The sequence below is a fragment of the Onychostoma macrolepis genome, chromosome 05 (genome assembly GCF_012432095.1).
Source record: "Onychostoma macrolepis isolate SWU-2019 chromosome 05, ASM1243209v1, whole genome shotgun sequence".
Classification (NCBI taxonomy): domain Eukaryota; kingdom Metazoa; phylum Chordata; class Actinopteri; order Cypriniformes; family Cyprinidae; genus Onychostoma; species Onychostoma macrolepis.
Genome location: NC_081159.1, coordinates 5010498 through 5028189, shown reverse-complemented (window position 1 = coordinate 5028189; position 17692 = coordinate 5010498). Strand labels below are relative to the sequence as shown.

Below are 17692 nucleotides of genomic sequence, written 5' to 3'. Positions count from 1 at the left end.
GTGACGTCACGAACACTACGTCCATTTTTTTTTTTTACAGTCTATGGTGGAGATTATAATCACGTGTTATTTTATTTTTATTTTTGAAAATTATATTCTTTTGTATAATATTTGGGAAATTTTTATTCTTTAATACCGACATATTAACACGAATCAGGTCACATGAGTAAAATAAAACTATTAATAAACTACATTAAATGATCAGTATAAATAAACTGTATTCTTTTTCTGTATTCACTTTAAGCTTTCAACATGCAAAGATGGATGATTTCATATGTTTACATTACATACAGAAATATAGGCCTATGTATAATTTTTTTATACACTGTACCTATTGGTTCCTATACATACCTGCTGCTTATGTTCATGTGATCAGTTCATATATGCTTTGCTGGATTTTGTAATCAGAATTAGTTTAATATCAGAAAAACAGAGGCTTTATATATTCATGGATGTTTTGAAAAAAGCTTTACGTACAGTACATAGTATTGAGTGGTAGGTTCGTGAACTGCAATAATTGATTTGTATTTTTATCATTTAGTCATTTTCGCGCTTGTGGTGACAATGGGGTACGCATTAATAATGAATGGAAAACAAGAATGAATGGAAGACAACCGAGAAGATTCAGGGAGCGAGAAATTCGCTTGTTACTGCAAGACCATCAGATAACATTATGGAACATTTACCTCAGATCTGAATTCATTCTTTATTACCGAATGTGTTAATTTTTTTAGCACTGTTTTATTTTCTTTCATTTTGCTAGACTTATTTTGATGCGATTCACTTATTTCACTTAACAACTGAGAGGCGGTTTAACCTTTAACCTTGAGAATCTGATTGGACATCATTGAAGAACAATACAGGTAAGAAACACAACATCCGCTGTTCTACTGCTAAACTCGTCTATATAGACTGTGTTTCTCTGTGTTCTTCTGTGGAGTCAGATTCTCAATTAATGTTTTTCTGCCCTTTTAGGAGAGGAAAATGGCAAAAGCAAACAAAGGTAAATTCTAAAGTAATTCTGTGGTATATTTGTTTTTTTTAAATTTAAAAATAATGTACAGCAGTGGTACTTGAACTAGTTCAGGAGAGAAATTGACAAATGTCTTTTGTTTGCAAGAGCTACATAAAAAAGAAAACACACTTATTGCAAATCTATCAAACATTTTTTATTTCCAGTATAACAGCTAGATGCCACTCACTAAATTAAAAATGCAACATGAGGAACTCAAAGTATACCAGTTAAATGTCTATGGTTGAATGCTGTTTCACATAGGCCTACTATTTTTTTTTTTTTTTTTTAAATAGTAATATGACGTGTATAATGTGCAGTGTCAGTATCTCATATCAAACATATCCTAACATGAAGCATTTTAAACATAGCAAAAAGTTTAAAATATCATGACTGTATACTTGTCCCTCTTTTCCCTGACAGATGATTTTCAACTTGTTCTTCAAAAAGCTGGCAAAACTAGAGTTGAATGGGGCTCTGACATCACTGTGCCATGTCACCTGTCACCTGAAATCAGTGCTGTCGACATGGAGATCAGGTGGTTTAAAGAGACAGACTGTGTGTGTCTCTATAAGAACAGACAGATGTTTGAGGGGAGGGGCTACAAGGGCAGAGTGAGTCTGTTTACTGAGGAGCTGGACAGAGGAAATGTGTCCTTACAACTGCAAGACTTCGGACGGTCAGATGTGGGAGATTACCTGTGTCAGGTCACCCGTACGGACAGAACAGAGGAGATAACAATACGAGTAGGATGTGAGTATTTTATCATTTCATTTTGTACTGTAATATCTCAACATATTCATTTTTAACATCTCAATTTTAGACTAAATACTCATGAGATGTTGTTTGGTTACATCCTGACATCTGTTAGATCATACAGTGAATAAAAACAATATTCTGTGTAAATATGTAAAATGACAGACTATGATATAATTTCTTTCAGTAATTTTTCTCTAGAAGAAAAATGATGCAACCTGTCGGATTTTGGTCATGTTTATTGCTGTATGTCAACAGATAACTGGTAACAGTAAGATTCCATTAGTTACCATTAGTTAATGCTTTACAATGCATTATTTTTATAGCATTTATAACATTTGTTACTATATATTTCTAAATTTTTGTTAATATTAGTTAATAAAAAAATACAACTGTTCATATTAGCTCTAGGTTGATAAATAATATCAACAGATAAAGCTTTTAATTTTGATAATCTATTAGTACACAATGAAATTGACATTAAAAATTATTAAATGTTTTAGACATTTTTCATTGTTATGTCATGTTAACTAATTTATTTTAACTAATATTAATAAATGGAACCTTGTTGTAAAGTGTTACAGGGTGGCTTTAGGAACAGAAACACACTAAAAGGAGCACTAGTTGGAGCAGCAGTAGCAGTAGCAGCAGGTGCAGCAGTAGCAGGTCCAGCAGCAGCAGCAGCAGCAGCAGCAGCAGTAGCAGTAGCAGGTCCAGCAGCAGCAGGAGCAGCAGCAGGAGCAGCAGGAGCATATTTCTTCAAACCAGAAATCAACTTGACAACTGATATGGTAATTGTACAAATTCAACCTGATTAGTTACTCTGTACTGTGTATCGACTGTTATCAGAGATTCTGTCTGTCCACAACTAAGGAAAAACATTTCATAGACAACTCTCACAACAAAAAAATATTGTTCTGCTCATTGATCTAATTTACATGCTACTGTGCATCAAACAAAACTCCTTCATAAATACCTTCTAAAATTTGATGGCACCACACAAATTTAAATTACCAGTATGTAAATTAATTGGACTGTTTGAATGTCACAAATTAGAAAAGGAGAAAACAAATGCTAAATCAAGATCTTGAGAAAACCTATTATGATGTTTTCACTATTGGATCAACTTTTATGTGTTGCTTATCCCTGAAAAATTAGATTGCCTCTGTTTCAGTTTACACAACTGTAAATATTATTAATTTCTTTCTGTAAAGTAGTACAGAGAAAAACAGAAAAAAAAAAAAAACTTCACATTCAAAATGTCTACAAAAAAAAAAAACTAATTCACAAAATATTCCCCTACAAGATATCTGTCAAAAAAAAAAAAAAAAAAAAGATAGAAAGAAAAAGTTATCGTTATGTTATTGTTGTTACACAATTTCACAAACTTGTGGGTAGGTTATGTGTGTTATATTGCAGAGGATATAACGCGTGGCTGCAATGTGGCATATCTTGCTGGAAAAAAAACTGGTTTGATTATTGGTAATTTTAACAGAAAATATGTAATATGCACACTATCATATACACACATATTTACACTGTTTTCTTCACTTCTACAGATACACAAAACATGGAGTAAAAAAGAGAGAATGAAAATGACAGAATCTTCTCTTTTGCCAGGTGAGTCTAACATCAGATAGAACAGAGATGGTGCATTCAAGTAGATTGTGAGCAGAATTTATACATAGAAATCTCTCTTAATTTAGCATTAAACATATCTAGCAATGCAGTAAACAATGTCAAATAATCAGATTTTATTAATAGATTTTTCCTAATTTAATATATTTCTGCTGCTCTATTTAATGTCCCCTGGTGAAACTGCAAACTACACACCAGAAAGAAGAAACAGCAAAGAGAGTCCTCCAGATAGTGAGTCATTTCACTTCATTTGACAATTACATTTTATTAATCTGAAATACAATAGATCTGAGTTTATTTCATTATCTAGATATTAGTGTGCACTTAACTATTTTGATTTGTAATATTGCTACTGTTTCATTCCTAGTGTCTGTAAAACCAACACAAAAGCAAAAGTGAAGATGTGGAACAACACTAAGTTTCTGATCTTCCAATCAGTAAGTTGTAGTAATAATTGACTAAAATACACAAAACTCAAAAGCAAATGCTTTTAGTTGCGTATTAATGCAAACACCCAATAAATCTAAAAGCTTGAGTTATTCCCATATAAAACAAACTCACTCATTCATGATGTAACAGTACATATATTGTGGCTTTTGTTACCTTCAGACCGAAAGAAAAAAAACTGCTAAATCAAGATCTTGAGATAACCTATTATGTCTTCATGTTTTGCTGTGTTGCTTATCCCTGAGAGTTGTACCTGTTTAAGTTTACACAACTTTAAACATCTTCAATTTAAAGACAGGTGTCTTTTAAAAGTACTATTAATTTCTTTCTGTAAAGTAGTACAAAGAAAAACAGAAAAAATAACTAGTTCAAATCTAAAAAAATATTCCCTCACAAGTTAAAAAAACCCAAATGTTATGAGTTATAGTTAGCAGTTATAGTTATTATTGAAATCGTTTCCACAATTTGCGTGTGTTTGTATAACATGTCTGTGATAGAATTCTGCTCTATGTGTTTGTTATATTAAAACTATATTTATGTCATTCCCACTGCTGTTTACATTCTTTCCATCAGGAGAAGTCTCAATCTAGCACAGAGACACTGAGCAGCCAGAGGAAAGGCCAAACCCTGCGTAGAGAGGCTCTGGGAATATGGAGTGGAATGTGTGTAAGTGTGTCAGTCTGTTTTTGTCAGAGACACTGTAGAAAGACAGAGTGCCAGCAGGACAGTCCAAATACACCCATACCCTTTTAGAACGAGATGAGCATGATGGTGGACGCATTTTAGTCCTCTTACTATTGTGCCAGGCTGAGAAACTGTTATCAGAGCAGACGAGCCTCCAGGACTTCTCATTGGATCCAAACTCACAGTCATTACTCTCTCCTTTCCTCCTGATTCCTTTATATGAGGCTGAAACATAGACCTCACTCTTGCCGCTCCACTCAACCTCCCAGGAACAGCGTCCAGACAGACTCTCTCTGCACAGAACCTGAGGATAGCACTCAAATCTCTCAGAAAGGTCTGGATACGACTGCTCCTCTTCTACATATGTCACGGTTTTGTTCCCCTCCGACAGAGACAGACTTGTGTGTGCTGTGTTGGGGTCTAGCGTGAGATCACAGGCACCTGAGCACAAGAACAGAGATTAGAGAAAGATCACAGACAATGCAAACAAAAAAGGTGTGTGTGCGAAAACCTACATCTTCGTAACCCAGCTGTAATCCTGAACTTGCCCTCATGTTCCAGACTATAGAAGAAAAAAAAACACTATTGCAAGTTTCTGGACATTTAAAACACAAATTGTTGTTAATGTTGTAGTGTTTTGTCTGAAATCCCTGTTTACTATAGATGTACATATGAATTTTTTTAAAGTTAGCAAAGGATGTATATATGTAGATAGATAAGCATTTGAGTATATTTTGTATGTACTGCATGCCATTTCTATAGACATCCCTTTAAAGAGCCCATCAAATCAAAATAGAAATGTTACTTTTATTACATGTCTGTTAACTTTGAGATCATAGTGTACTTCTAAGGGTTGATACTGCGGTATTTGTGCAGTAAAAAAAATAACCTTGATTCAATACAAAAATCTTAAAAATAAAATAAAAATGTGCTGTTAATTTAATCACCCACAGGCCATTAAAGATGTAGGTGACTTTTTTCTTCAGTAGAACAGTAGAGTTTTAGCTGAAACCATGGTCCTTGGTGATTCGTGAACCAGTTCACCAAATCTGAATGAACTGTCTTTCAGACATGCTTGACAGTCACTCCGACTCAAAATGAGCCAAAATACCAGCATATATGATCCCCTGATGCTGGATTTTGCCCAACACATTCAGTGTTCTAGTTCCTTCAACAGTATACTGAACTAGGAAAGAATTCCAACTCGGACCAAAGACCAATGAGCCGGCGATGTACACATACATAAACCGAGCACTTGAATGAAGGGGCGGAATAACAGTTTATGTAAAAAGGTGAGTTGATTAAGACTACTAAGTGATGGCGGCCACTGACTTGAATTTTATGAATCACCAAGGACCACGGTTTCAGCTAAAAACCTTCTTTAATGTTCTACCAAATAAAAAAGTCACCTACATCTTGGATGGCCAGAGGGTAAGTACATTTTAAAATGGCAAATTAAAATTTTTTGGTGAATTATTCCTTTAAAGGATGTCAAAAATGGCACTGATTTAATGCATCTCAGTATCTGAAATGAACAAGAAAAGAAAAGTCTTCCTGTGCAACATACTTGAGGATCTCCAATTTGCAATTTGTATCATTCAATCTAGCTGTAAGCAGCTGTCCACCTAAAACTCCCGGATGATTGCAGCTGAGGTCCAGCTCTCTGAGGTGTAAGGGGTTTGAAGTCAGAGCAGTGGTCAAAACAGAACAGCCTTCCTCTGTGATGAAACAGCCAGACAGTCTACAAAGACACACATTTAAATATGTTTGCATGAAAATGATCTAAGTTATACAAATCTGAAAGTATGTATAAAATAATAGAGTATAAACTATTTAGTGTAAATATATATATTGAAATGTAAGCTTTTGAAACACCTCAGTATCTCCAGTTTACAGTGTGAACTCTTCAGTCCATCTGAGAGCATCTTCACTCCTGAATCCTGCAGGTCATTTTTGCTCAAGTTCAGCTCTCTCAAAGGGCATTTTGCCAGTTGTAAAACTGAGGCCACAGTCGCACAGGACTGATCAGTGAGATTACAAGTGGACATTCTGTTCAGAACAATAAAACAATAATTAGACACCCACTGAACATGCATAACAGCGGTACTGACTTGAAAGTACAGAACAAACACACTTCTGTGCATATACATTACAAAACACATTTAAAGACAGTTTTAGTAACAACATATCAAAGAAACTGAAACACAAACCTCAGTATCTCTAGTATACAGTGAGGACTCTTCAGTCCAGCTGAGAAAATCTCCACTCCAGTATCCTGCAGATCATTGTCACTCAGGTCCAGCTCCTTCAGAAGGCAGTTAACTGATTGTAGAGTTGAGGCCATCATTTCACAGGACTGACCTGTCAGGTTACAGCTGACCAATCTAAAATAAACAGCTTTATGTTTCACATGTAATAATATGTGATGTCCTGATGATATTAACAACAACAAAAAATATCTTGATTTATTAAAATCTTACTTTACTGCATGTCTAATACTGTCAGGACTGGAAGGCACATTATCCAGTTGCACTGCATTGCTTAAGACAATGCTTCACAAACCTTAGTTTTTCCAGTTTACAGCCATTCAGTCCAGCAGAGAGCCATTCCAGCCGTGAATTCTTCAGGTCATTATTACTCAGGTCCAACTCTCTCAGGCAAGAGTTCACTGAAAGTAGAACTGAGGCCAGTGTTTCACTTGACTGGTTGGTGAGTTTACAGCCAGCCAGGCTACAAAATAAAAGGATTTGTGAAGTTGCTTTTGTCTTTCTAAAACGTTTTTCTTCTTTTTTTAATAATTCCTAAAACAGTATTTGCTTTTGCAGTTCATTTTTATATAGTCCTTTTTTAGTCCAATGTTAATTCATGTTTCCAGGTTTGAAAACCATTCAAACAATGCTATGATATTTTGTATGCTTATATTATTTCATATTATTTATATTCAATTTATTAAACCAAGCCTCATCAAGTATGTGCTGTGTTTACACAATTTTTACACTGCTTCAAAAACTAATACAGTAACAATAATCATTTGTGTCTTCTATTCATTGCTACTAACTGCTGTTTGATTACTATTATTTAGTATTCACTTCCTTTTTGGATGAATGAATCCTGCCACTGTGTTGTACACTTTGCTAGGTTTATAGACAATGCTATTCTTTCCCAATATCTAATGTATAAAAACATATGTAGCTGACCTCAATATCTCCAGTTTACAGTGTGGGCTTCTCAGGCCAGCAGCAAGCCGCTTCACTCCTGAATCCTGCAGGTCATTGTTACTGAGGTCCAGCTCTCTCAGGCATGAATTTGCTGATAGCAGAGCTGAAGCCAAAGTTTCACAGGACTGAATGGTGACTTTACAGCCTTTTAATCTACACAGGAAAAAATATTACTAATCTATTACTGCGATGACTATGATATATTATATATAATTATCCATAATATATTTTACATCTCACAGCTTTTTACTGAAACGTCATCACGTAAATTTTTCAATGCACAAGGTGAAAACAAAATTATTTGGTGGGGAAAAGCACTTGATATGTCATTACTCGTGCATAAAACCTTAAATATTTATGTTGGACAATCAATAGACAATGTTTAATTCCCAACATGATCTCTAGGAGCACATTTTGCATTAACAATCTTTAATGACAGCATTGAATATCTGAGTGATAACAACCTGCTACTAACCTCAGTATCTCCAGTTTACAGTGTGTACTCTTAAGTCCACTAGAAATGAGTTTGACACCTGAGTCCTGCAGGTCATTGTTACTCATGTCCAGCTCTCTCACAGGGGAGTTTGCTTGCTGTAGAGCCGATGCCAAAATTTCACATGATTGTTCAGTGAGATTACAGCCTTCCAATCTGAAATGAAAATAGATAATGCAGAAGTATTACATGTAGCAACATGTGGCTGTATAGTATTTGGAATTCAAAAATTCATGATCATAAGCCTCTTTGTTTTAAGTTCTTCAGATCACTGTTGGTTTATTGGTTGGTTGATTGGTTCTCACATTGCTTTTTGACAGTTCCTCACAGCTGGTACCAGTCTCCTTTGAGCCTCCGTGCATGTTGTGTTGTATTTCTTGAGGTTTAGCACATCTAGGACATCCTCTGCCATCAAAAGCATATTAGCTAAAGCTGAACAGTGGGCAGGAGACAGATATTTTTTTAACTTTCCTTCAGCTTTCAGGTAAGCCTGAATGTCTTCAAGAATAGAAGTATCCTTCATTTCAATCAAGCAGTGTGAGAGATTAATCCACCTTTCTGGCCTGACATTCTGCTTTTGACTTTGTCTGAGGTTTTTTATTACTTTCTTCATGCTTTCAGGGTTGTCCTCCACGTGGGTGAGCAGACCTTGGAGAAGTCTCTGATTTGACTCCAGGGAGATGCCATGAAGAAATCGAAGGAAAAGATCAAGATGTCCGTTGTCACTCTTCAGTGCTTCATCAACCACAACCTTCAGAAATGCATCTAGTGAAACCTCATTAAACTGTGCTTTGATCTTTTTTCTTCCTTTCTTTATCTGGAACCTTCTCAGAATATCACTGTCCTTGTTTAAATAGTTGAAAAACACAAAAAGTGCAGCAAAAAACTCTTGAAAGCTCAGATGAACAAAGCAGTAGACCTTCCTCGAATAGATCACTGATTCCTCCTTGAAGATCTCGGTGCAAATCCCAGAATACTCAGAGGCATTGTCGACATCTATTCCACATTTTTTCAGGTCCTCATCATAGAACAGGACATCACCATTCATCAGAGCTTTGAAAGCCAATTCAGCAAGTTTCAAAATCACATCTCTTTCTGAATGCAGAAGCAACTTTGGATCTTTCCCATATCTTTCATCTCTCTCACCATACTTCTGCCTCTTCGTAACGGCCTGAATGATCAGAAAATGTATGTACATTTCAGTTAGCGTTTTTGGGATTTCTGCACTGCTATCATGTTTTAGGATGTTCTGAAGCACAGTGTCTGTGATCCAGCAGAAAACCGGTATATGACACATTATGTGGAGGCTTCTGGCTGTTCTTATGTGAGAGATGATTCTGGTGGCTTGATCCTGATCATTGATCCTCTTCCTAAAATATTCCTCCTTCTGATGGTCAGTGAATCCCTGTACTTCTGTTACACGGCTGATGTAATGTGAGGGGATCTGACCAGCTGCTGTCGGTCTGGATGTGATCCAGATGAGAGCAGAGGACAACAAATCTCCTTTTATGAGATTTGACATCAACATGCTCACTGATGATGTTGTAGATACATCAGAAATTTTGTCACAGTGTGAAAATGTCAATGTAATTCTACTTTCATCCAGACCGTCAAAGATGAACAAGACTTTACACAAATCATATACCCTTGTGTCTACCTCCAGAAGCTCTGGATGGAAGTCAAGCAGAAGTCTGTGAAGGCTGTACTGATCATCTTTAACCAAGTTGAGTTCCCGAAATGGAAGAACAAAGAGAAAATCAACATCCTGATTAGCTTTGCCCCCAGCCCAATCCAGAATGAACTTATGCACAGAGACTGTTTTTCCAATTCCAGCAATTCCTTTGGTAAGAACAGTCTTTACTTTTTCTTGGTTGTCTTTTCTCTCATAACTTGGATCGGATAGAGGCTGGAAAATGTCATTGCAGTTGATTGGAGTACCTTGTAAGCGTTCAGTCTTGGTTTTCTCTATTTGTACAACCTCATGTTCTTCATTTACCCCTTCCCTCTCTCCCTCTATTATATAAAGCTGTGTGTAAATCTTGTTAAGATGGTTTTTGTTCTCTTGTATATTGATTCCTTCACATAAACTCTCATACTTCTTCATGCCGGTTTTGTGACTTTCTTTGATACTCAGTAGGATGGCATCTACTGGTTGGCAAGAGCTCAGCTGCTCTTCAGCAGGACTGGACCCTCTCGTGTGTGGGTGTATAACGGGACAAATTTCAGATATTTTTCTGCACTGAAAGCAGTCAGAAGCTCCAGACAGGCTCTCAGACTGATCTTGAACCACCTGTTTCTTTCTCCCACTGCAGAAACAAAGACAAACAAGATTTGTAATTAATTAAAATATGAAAGACCCTCTGTGGTGAAAATCAAGTTTTTAATGTTGTTTACATGTTCATTTTTAAGTTTACATGTTAGTTTTTAATGTTGTTTACATGCTTTGATATGCTTATAGACAACCCATGTGCAAATTCATCAGTCAACACCATTGTTGAGCATTTTCTTATAAAAAAATGGGGTGTACCAAAGAATCAAAGTAAAGTCTCAAAAAACCCACCCCCGTTTCCTACCATCACAAACATGTAATGTAGCCAATCACAGATATATCTGTTGATTTCTTGAACGCAATGGCCAATCAGAGGTGTTTAAGTTGGTCAGAATCCACTCACCGCTTAAAATGCTGACTTTTTGGCTGCATCCAAAATCGCATACTTCCCTACTATATAGTAGACAAAAACCAGTATGTGACAAAAGAAGTATATCCGAATTCACAGTACTCATAAAAGAGTAGGCAAAAAGTACCCAGATGACCAACTACTTCCGGCATGATTCTGAAGTGTGCATGTGATGGACACTTTACTATCCCATGAGACCACGGGAGAGGATTTATGAATGGCAGTGACGCGACACAACTGACACTGGTAGTCACCTGACAAAGGCAACATGCCGAATATAGTATGTCCAGATTACATTTATACTACTCACATTCATACTATATAGAACATACTCTTTTTGCAGTCGCAAAGTAATTACTTATTCTAAAAAGTACTTACTCAAGAGATTATGTGATTTCTAATGCAGCCTTTGTTTCAGTGCTGGGTTCTGCACACTTGTGAATCCTCTCATTATAACAACGTGTTGACACAATGTAAATAAAATGTTCATTGTAGATATATTCATTGATTATAACAGAACAGATTGCAATGAACCGGAAGGAGTGACCTCTTAGTTCATTTTCAGTTATAAGGGGAGCACTCTTTGCATGTTTTACAGGCTATAATTAGCATATTCATGGATCACGTATACTCAGTGAGCTAAGGGTATAGAGTTATATTCAAGCCATTTTAAGCCATATGTTAACAAAAGTTTAAATATGTCATTTTGATTATCAAAGATGAGTTGCAGGGGGGAATTAATGGCTGCAGGGGGACTTTAAGAGATATGGGCTATACTGAACACTCAGACATCTTTGACTTCGGTATAAGTCAACTATTGAATATAAAGTGATTAAAAAATGAATTGCACAGGATTTTTAACAGGAATGTAAACAAGCCTGTGAGGGATAGAAGTACAGTTCAATGATTGTCCAGTTGACCAAACATCTTTCTGAAAAAATAAAATAAAATTTGTAGACAAAAGATAAATAAACAGGTTTGAGAGTTTAGATTTGGCAAAAATTATGTTATCTAGGACCTTTATACATTGTGTGCCAATGTAAAGACTGTAATTCTGTCACTTGCAGTTTTCATCCACATTAAATTCAATATGGCATCTAACCTAACTAAGGTCTATTTGCCATGATTTAAACTTTGTCGCATGATTTCATTTCATAAAAGAATTACATGAACATGTAAATCACTGTGCAAGCACACCTGTGTTTAAAGTGCCCTGTTTTATCACTGAATTTAGGAGGTTCAGCCATGGATCTGTCACTCTTCAAAGATGCATAGCTTGGTAGTGTCGATGCTGGTCTCTTTGACTGGTGGTAAACAGCACTGTGCTCCACTTTGTCTGAAAGACTGAAAATACCAAAATGAATTAAAATACATAGGTATCAACCTGAGATTTCATATTCATATATACAGTACCAAATGCAGTTTACAGTTGTTTTAGACAGTTTCGCACGTCACACTACAGGATACTTTCAACTAAGCAGCCAGCATATTATTGATTTAAAATTATTAACATTTGACATTAAAGACCCCTAATGTATTTTGCATAATTTACATGAATTCAAAACAATAATGGAAACTATGAAGGATCAAGAATAAGAGTGTCACAAAAATATGTGTATATTCATCAGGTATGTATGAACTCACCTGGGCTGCAAGTGCCCTGTTTTATCACTGAATTTAGGGGGTTCAGCCATGGATCTGTCACTCTTCAAAGACACATAACTTGTTTGTGGAGATGCTGGTCTCTGGAACTGGTGGTGAACAGCACAGTCCTCTACTTTCTCTGGAAGACTGTAAATACTGAAATTAATTTAAATACACACTGTATATTCAAATACACACACTGCAGGACAGCAGAGCAGCCATTTTATAGTTTTAAAGCTAACAAGTAGCATTTGACATTAGACCCCTAATGTAATTAGCATAATCCACATATATAGAAAACAACATTGGAACACATAAGAATCAAGAGTAAGAGTGTCACAACCCTTACGAAAAAGAAATTTGTTCAAGTGTGCTATTACTATACTTCTTTTAAACTTAAAATAGGAAAGTATACTAATTAGTCTACTTTTTATGTACTTCTCAGAAATGGGCTTTATGTATTTCTCAGAAATATACTTAAAATGACATTTAAGTATACTTGACTTCTACTTAGAAAAAGTCTAAATATATTTGAGCTATACTAGTGCTCCTTGTTTTCATTGTTATATGGTAGGGAGCACTAGTACTCATCTTCTGTACAGAGTGAAGACGAAACCAAAACAACAGACACTTCCACGTGTTAAAACAGCATCAAAACTGTGTAGCGTTATGGAATAAAATGTTGTCCAATGAAGAGGTAATAATGACTGTCAAGTTTTGGGATGTTGATCGAATCCATCTACATTTTGATTATAATTCTGAATCCAATTCATAGTCTTTTTTCAGCTTTTTGTTCAAAATGATGTTTATTTCTTAATTTTTTATTTATGAAACTTACCCACATTCAAGTGTGGATGAAATGAAACTAGAATAAAATGTTTTTGTTACAAGCAGATACCCTGTTCTTTCTTTTGATGTTTTGTATGCTCAGATACTCATATAACAAAATATATACAAATTAATACCTAAATAGGGACATAGTAGTATACTTAAAGTATGATGTAAAGTTCACTTAAAGAAAACTTACGAGTATACTTACAGTATAAAACTACTGAACTAGTAGTTTACTGAGACAAAAATTGCTACTTCAAGTATTTCATTAGTAAACTATCAGTTCACTTTTAGTATAGTTGCAGTATAAGCTAAAAACTTTGTAGCGTCAGAACGAGTCAGACAAAACTAAGATTCATTCAGAACATCGAAACATGAGGAGCTGAAATTCCAGGAGAACAGGACAACATCGTAAAGATTCCTATCTCCGATTTCTGGAGCAAGCCTAACCAACAAGCCTCTTCCAGAACAGCTTGCAACATTTAAGACAAAAGAACACTTATTGATAAGTCCAACGTAGGAAGGAGATCGTCAAATTTGGGGTAAATAATCAAGATTAATGGTCAAAGAGATGGCCATCACATGTGTTCCACAAGAGAAATCACAAGCTTCTTTAGATTGACTTTTCCCCCACACATAGAAGACAAAGAACCAGACTGAAATTCCTCTGTCCAAAGAACATGTCTTTTGGTCTCCACAGAACTATATACGGAGACTTTCTTTTTCATATGCATATAAAATCATCCTAAAAGGACATTGCTAGACATAACACTGTATTATGTATGTAACCACACATTAGACTATCATGTTTTAAGCACATATTATGTATGTCTTTTTAATAACTATTGAATGACTTTAAGGTTTATTCATGTTTGGTATGTATGAGCTTGACAATTCTAGCTTGAAACGTTTCTTCCAACTGATTCTTTGTCAAATGTATCATATTCTGGTTATAGAAATCACATCCGAAATTATACTTTGCAAGAGTGTGAAAAGTCAGACCATGTGACCAGATAACATGCTGATTTATGATGGAAGGAACAACCCTAGCTAAGATAATAGCCTATCTAATTGGTCAAGACACCAGATGGGATGTGTCCAAAAAGCCGAGTTTAAAACCTCAGGACACCATCAAATCGCCCCTTCTTCCCTTCTTCCCTTCTCCCCTTCTTCCCTTCTCCTCTTCTTCTTCTCGCCACCGCGTTTTGACGCTGTTTTAGCGCTCTTTGAGCGTGCTCTGGCCTACAGGCCAGTTGCTACTTAACACCATGATGAGAGGAAAAACCACCTAGTCTCGTTACTCATTTTATTCTTTTACTTTAGTTTCTTTTCTTTCCGTTGAGTCTCGTGTTCAAAAGTTAAGTTTGCCGCTAAGTCCAGCTCCGACTGCACCCGCTTCAAACTTCAACCAGCAACTGACTCCGCATCCTCAGCCAACACCCAACCATTGGCTTCCCAAGACCTCACTTCAAAGACTACTGAACTTCCAGCCAATCACCAACTCGGGAAAACCCCTTTCCTGCAACGACGACGAAGACAGAAGGGAATCCCTGTAACACAAGGCAACGCAAGTAAAACAACTCCAGATTCTAACTGAACTGGTGCATTTAATATAAATTTCAGCCTCATTGAGAAACTCAATGCGAGGGTTAATTACGTGATTGATGGTTTGTTCAGGTCTATGCAATAGCACATATTGCTATAAACTTGGGATTTCACATTCTCATTCTCTAAACTCATCCTTTCTCTCTTTCTGCAACGTGTGAATGTGTGAATGCGTGTGTTCATGTTAGATTAGTTTGTCTTAGGTTTATATAAATAAAGTCTTATTTATATTCAAAAGAGAAGTATCTTGTGTTTTGTGCTTACAAGTTAATGTCTTAATCTGCCAATCTTGTTACTGTGCTTATTAATAGTGTTTTCACTATATTTTGGATTTTAATATCCAGTGCAGAGTTGATGTTATACGGCTCGTTCAGTGAATCGCGGAAGACTCAGTGATCAGCCGCAAAACAGTGATTCTGTTCAAGTTACCTATAAAATCATAAATGATTCCCTTTGAGCTAAATTAAAATTATATTTATGTATAAAACCCTACAACTTTGATGTAAACTAGTTGTGTACTCAAAGTTTACTACTGTTATACTTAAAGTATACATTTATAGACTAGAAAGTGGGCCAATTTAGTCCCAAGGATGGAGTATTGAAATACAACCCCAATTCTGGAAATGTTGGGATGTTTTTTAAATTTGAATAAAATGAAAACTAAAAGATTTACCAATATGATCCAATATTTGATTCACAATAGAACACAGAGAACATAACAAATGTTTAAACTGAGAAATTTTACACTTTTATCTACTAAATGAGCTCATTTCAAATTTGATGCCTGCTACAGGTCTCAAAAAAGCTGGCACGGGGGCAACAAAGGGCTGAAAAAGCAAGACATTTTGAAAAGATTCAGCTGGGAGAACATCTAGCAATTTAATTAAGTTAATTGACATCAGGTCTGTGACATGATTAGCTATAAAAGGGATGTCTTAGCTCTCCAATCAGTGAAAAAGATTGTGGCGTAAAAAAGATTGTGGAATACTTCAAAAACAACATTCCTAAACATCAAATTGCAAAGGCTTTGCAAATCTTATCATCTACAGTGCATAACATCATTAAAAGATTAAGAGCCGAAGACCTTTGTTGGATGCCCGTGGTCTTCGGGCCCTCAAACGACACTGCATCACTCATCGGCATGATTCTGTCATTGACATTACTAAATGGGCCCATGAATACTTCCAGAAACCGCTGTCGGTAAACACAATCCGCCGTGCCAACTGCAGATGCCAACTAAAGCTCTATCATGCAAAAAGGAAGCCATATGTGAACATGGTCCAGAAGCGCCGTCGTGTCCTGTGGGCCAAGACTCATTTAAAATGGACTGTTTCAAAGTGGAAAAGTGTTCTATGGTCAGACGAGTCCAAATTTGACATTCTTGTTGGAAATCATGGACGCCGTGTCCTCCAGGCTAAAGAGGAGGGAGACCTTCCAGCGTGTTATCAGCGTTCAGTTCAAAAGCCAGCATCTCTGATGGTATGGGGTGCATAAGTGCATACGGTATGGGCAGCTTGCATGTTTTAGAAGGCACTATGAATGCTGAAAGGTATATAAAGAATTTTAGAGCAACATATGCTCCCCTTCAGACTACGTCTATTTCAGTAGGACAATGCAAAACCACATACTGCAGCTATTAAAACAGCATGGCTTCGTAGTAGAAGAGTCCGGCTGCTGAATTGGCCTGCCTGCAGTCCAGATCTTTCATCTATAGAGAACATTTGGCGCATCATTAAACGAAAAATATTTCAAAAGATGACCACGAACTCTTCAGCAGCTGGAAACCTATATCTAATTCTAATCCGGATGATCTAAAAATCAGGATTTGTAGACATTTTTGTCTATAATGTTTTTTTTTTGTCGATAAATCATTTTAGACTATTTTTTGTCTATAAATAATTTTAGACAAGGGTCATTTTTAAGACAACAGACCCCTATGATACCCCGCTTAAGATATTGAAAGATACCTTTTTGATCAATTTAACAATTTTTTTTAAATTTAATTAGAGTATTATGTGCTATTCAACACTGTGGATTAAGAAATGACAGCAATATTTCCACGTAAAATTCAACACAATTGAAATTGAAAAAGTTGAGAATTCATTATAACACACATCATTGCACATATTATTCTTTAGCTTGTTCCAGATTTACATACATTTTGAAATGTTTGTTATGAACATTTGGATACAGTGGATACATAATATCATTTGCTGCACATATGAACACTTATTCTCTTATGAGTGTATACTCAGCAGGACAAACCTGGGTTGAAAGTCTTCTACTTTATCACTGAATTTAGGAGGTTCAGCCATGGACCTGTCACTCTTCAAAGACACACAACTTTGAACTGGCGTTCTCTGGAACAGATGATGAATATTACTCTCTTCTTCTCTCTTATCATAAACCCCCGTTTTAAAGGCAGCGCTCCCCTCCTCACTCCCCCAATAAACACTTGGGTTTCGTCTGCCTCAATAATAAGTAACTAATATTACAACTACGTGAAAACACAAAGTATATGTATAGCAAAATACAGCAAAGTTGACTTCTGGTTAAACTCCACTAGATTTCTTCACAGAGTTTACTATTCAAAATAAAAGTCCTGGCTGCGTATTTTCCTTATTGCGGTTAATAAATTACATGGTACTAAACGGTACTGTTCTGACAAAAATGTGAGGTTCATATT

The 17692-nt window shown here is 36.0% G+C and overlaps 2 protein-coding genes across 3 annotated transcripts; one reads left to right on the top strand and one right to left on the bottom strand.

The window, feature by feature from the left end:
* Nucleotides 1-564: 564 nt before the first annotated feature.
* Nucleotides 565-4560, top strand: LOC131541447 (butyrophilin subfamily 2 member A2). 2 transcript variants are annotated; one of them, XM_058777187.1, is made up of 8 exons: nucleotides 565-863; nucleotides 976-1003; nucleotides 1436-1765; nucleotides 2345-2559; nucleotides 3328-3388; nucleotides 3605-3637; nucleotides 3774-3843; nucleotides 4427-4560. In XM_058777187.1, the coding sequence occupies exons 2-7, from the start codon at nucleotides 985-987 to the stop codon at nucleotides 3803-3805; spliced, it is 690 nt and encodes a 229-aa protein (XP_058633170.1). In that variant the 5' UTR covers nucleotides 565-863; nucleotides 976-984; the 3' UTR covers nucleotides 3806-3843; nucleotides 4427-4560. The 2 variants fall into 2 exon arrangements, with proteins under 2 accessions (XP_058633170.1, XP_058633169.1); XM_058777186.1 differs by lacking the exons at nucleotides 565-863; nucleotides 976-1003 and having other exon boundaries at nucleotides 1273-1765.
* si:dkey-13n15.11 (NACHT, LRR and PYD domains-containing protein 12) lies at nucleotides 2590-17571 on the bottom strand. Its single transcript, XM_058777184.1, has 12 exons — nucleotides 17272-17571; nucleotides 12571-12717; nucleotides 12124-12270; nucleotides 8554-10554; nucleotides 8231-8404; nucleotides 7735-7908; nucleotides 7100-7267; nucleotides 6748-6921; nucleotides 6413-6586; nucleotides 6105-6278; nucleotides 5053-5099; nucleotides 2590-4978 (listed from the first exon to the last, which is right to left on the bottom strand). The coding sequence occupies exons 1-12, from the start codon at nucleotides 17319-17321 to the stop codon at nucleotides 4440-4442; spliced, it is 3969 nt and encodes a 1322-aa protein (XP_058633167.1). The 5' UTR covers nucleotides 17322-17571; the 3' UTR covers nucleotides 2590-4439.
* Between the last annotated feature and the right edge of the window lie 121 nt (nucleotides 17572-17692).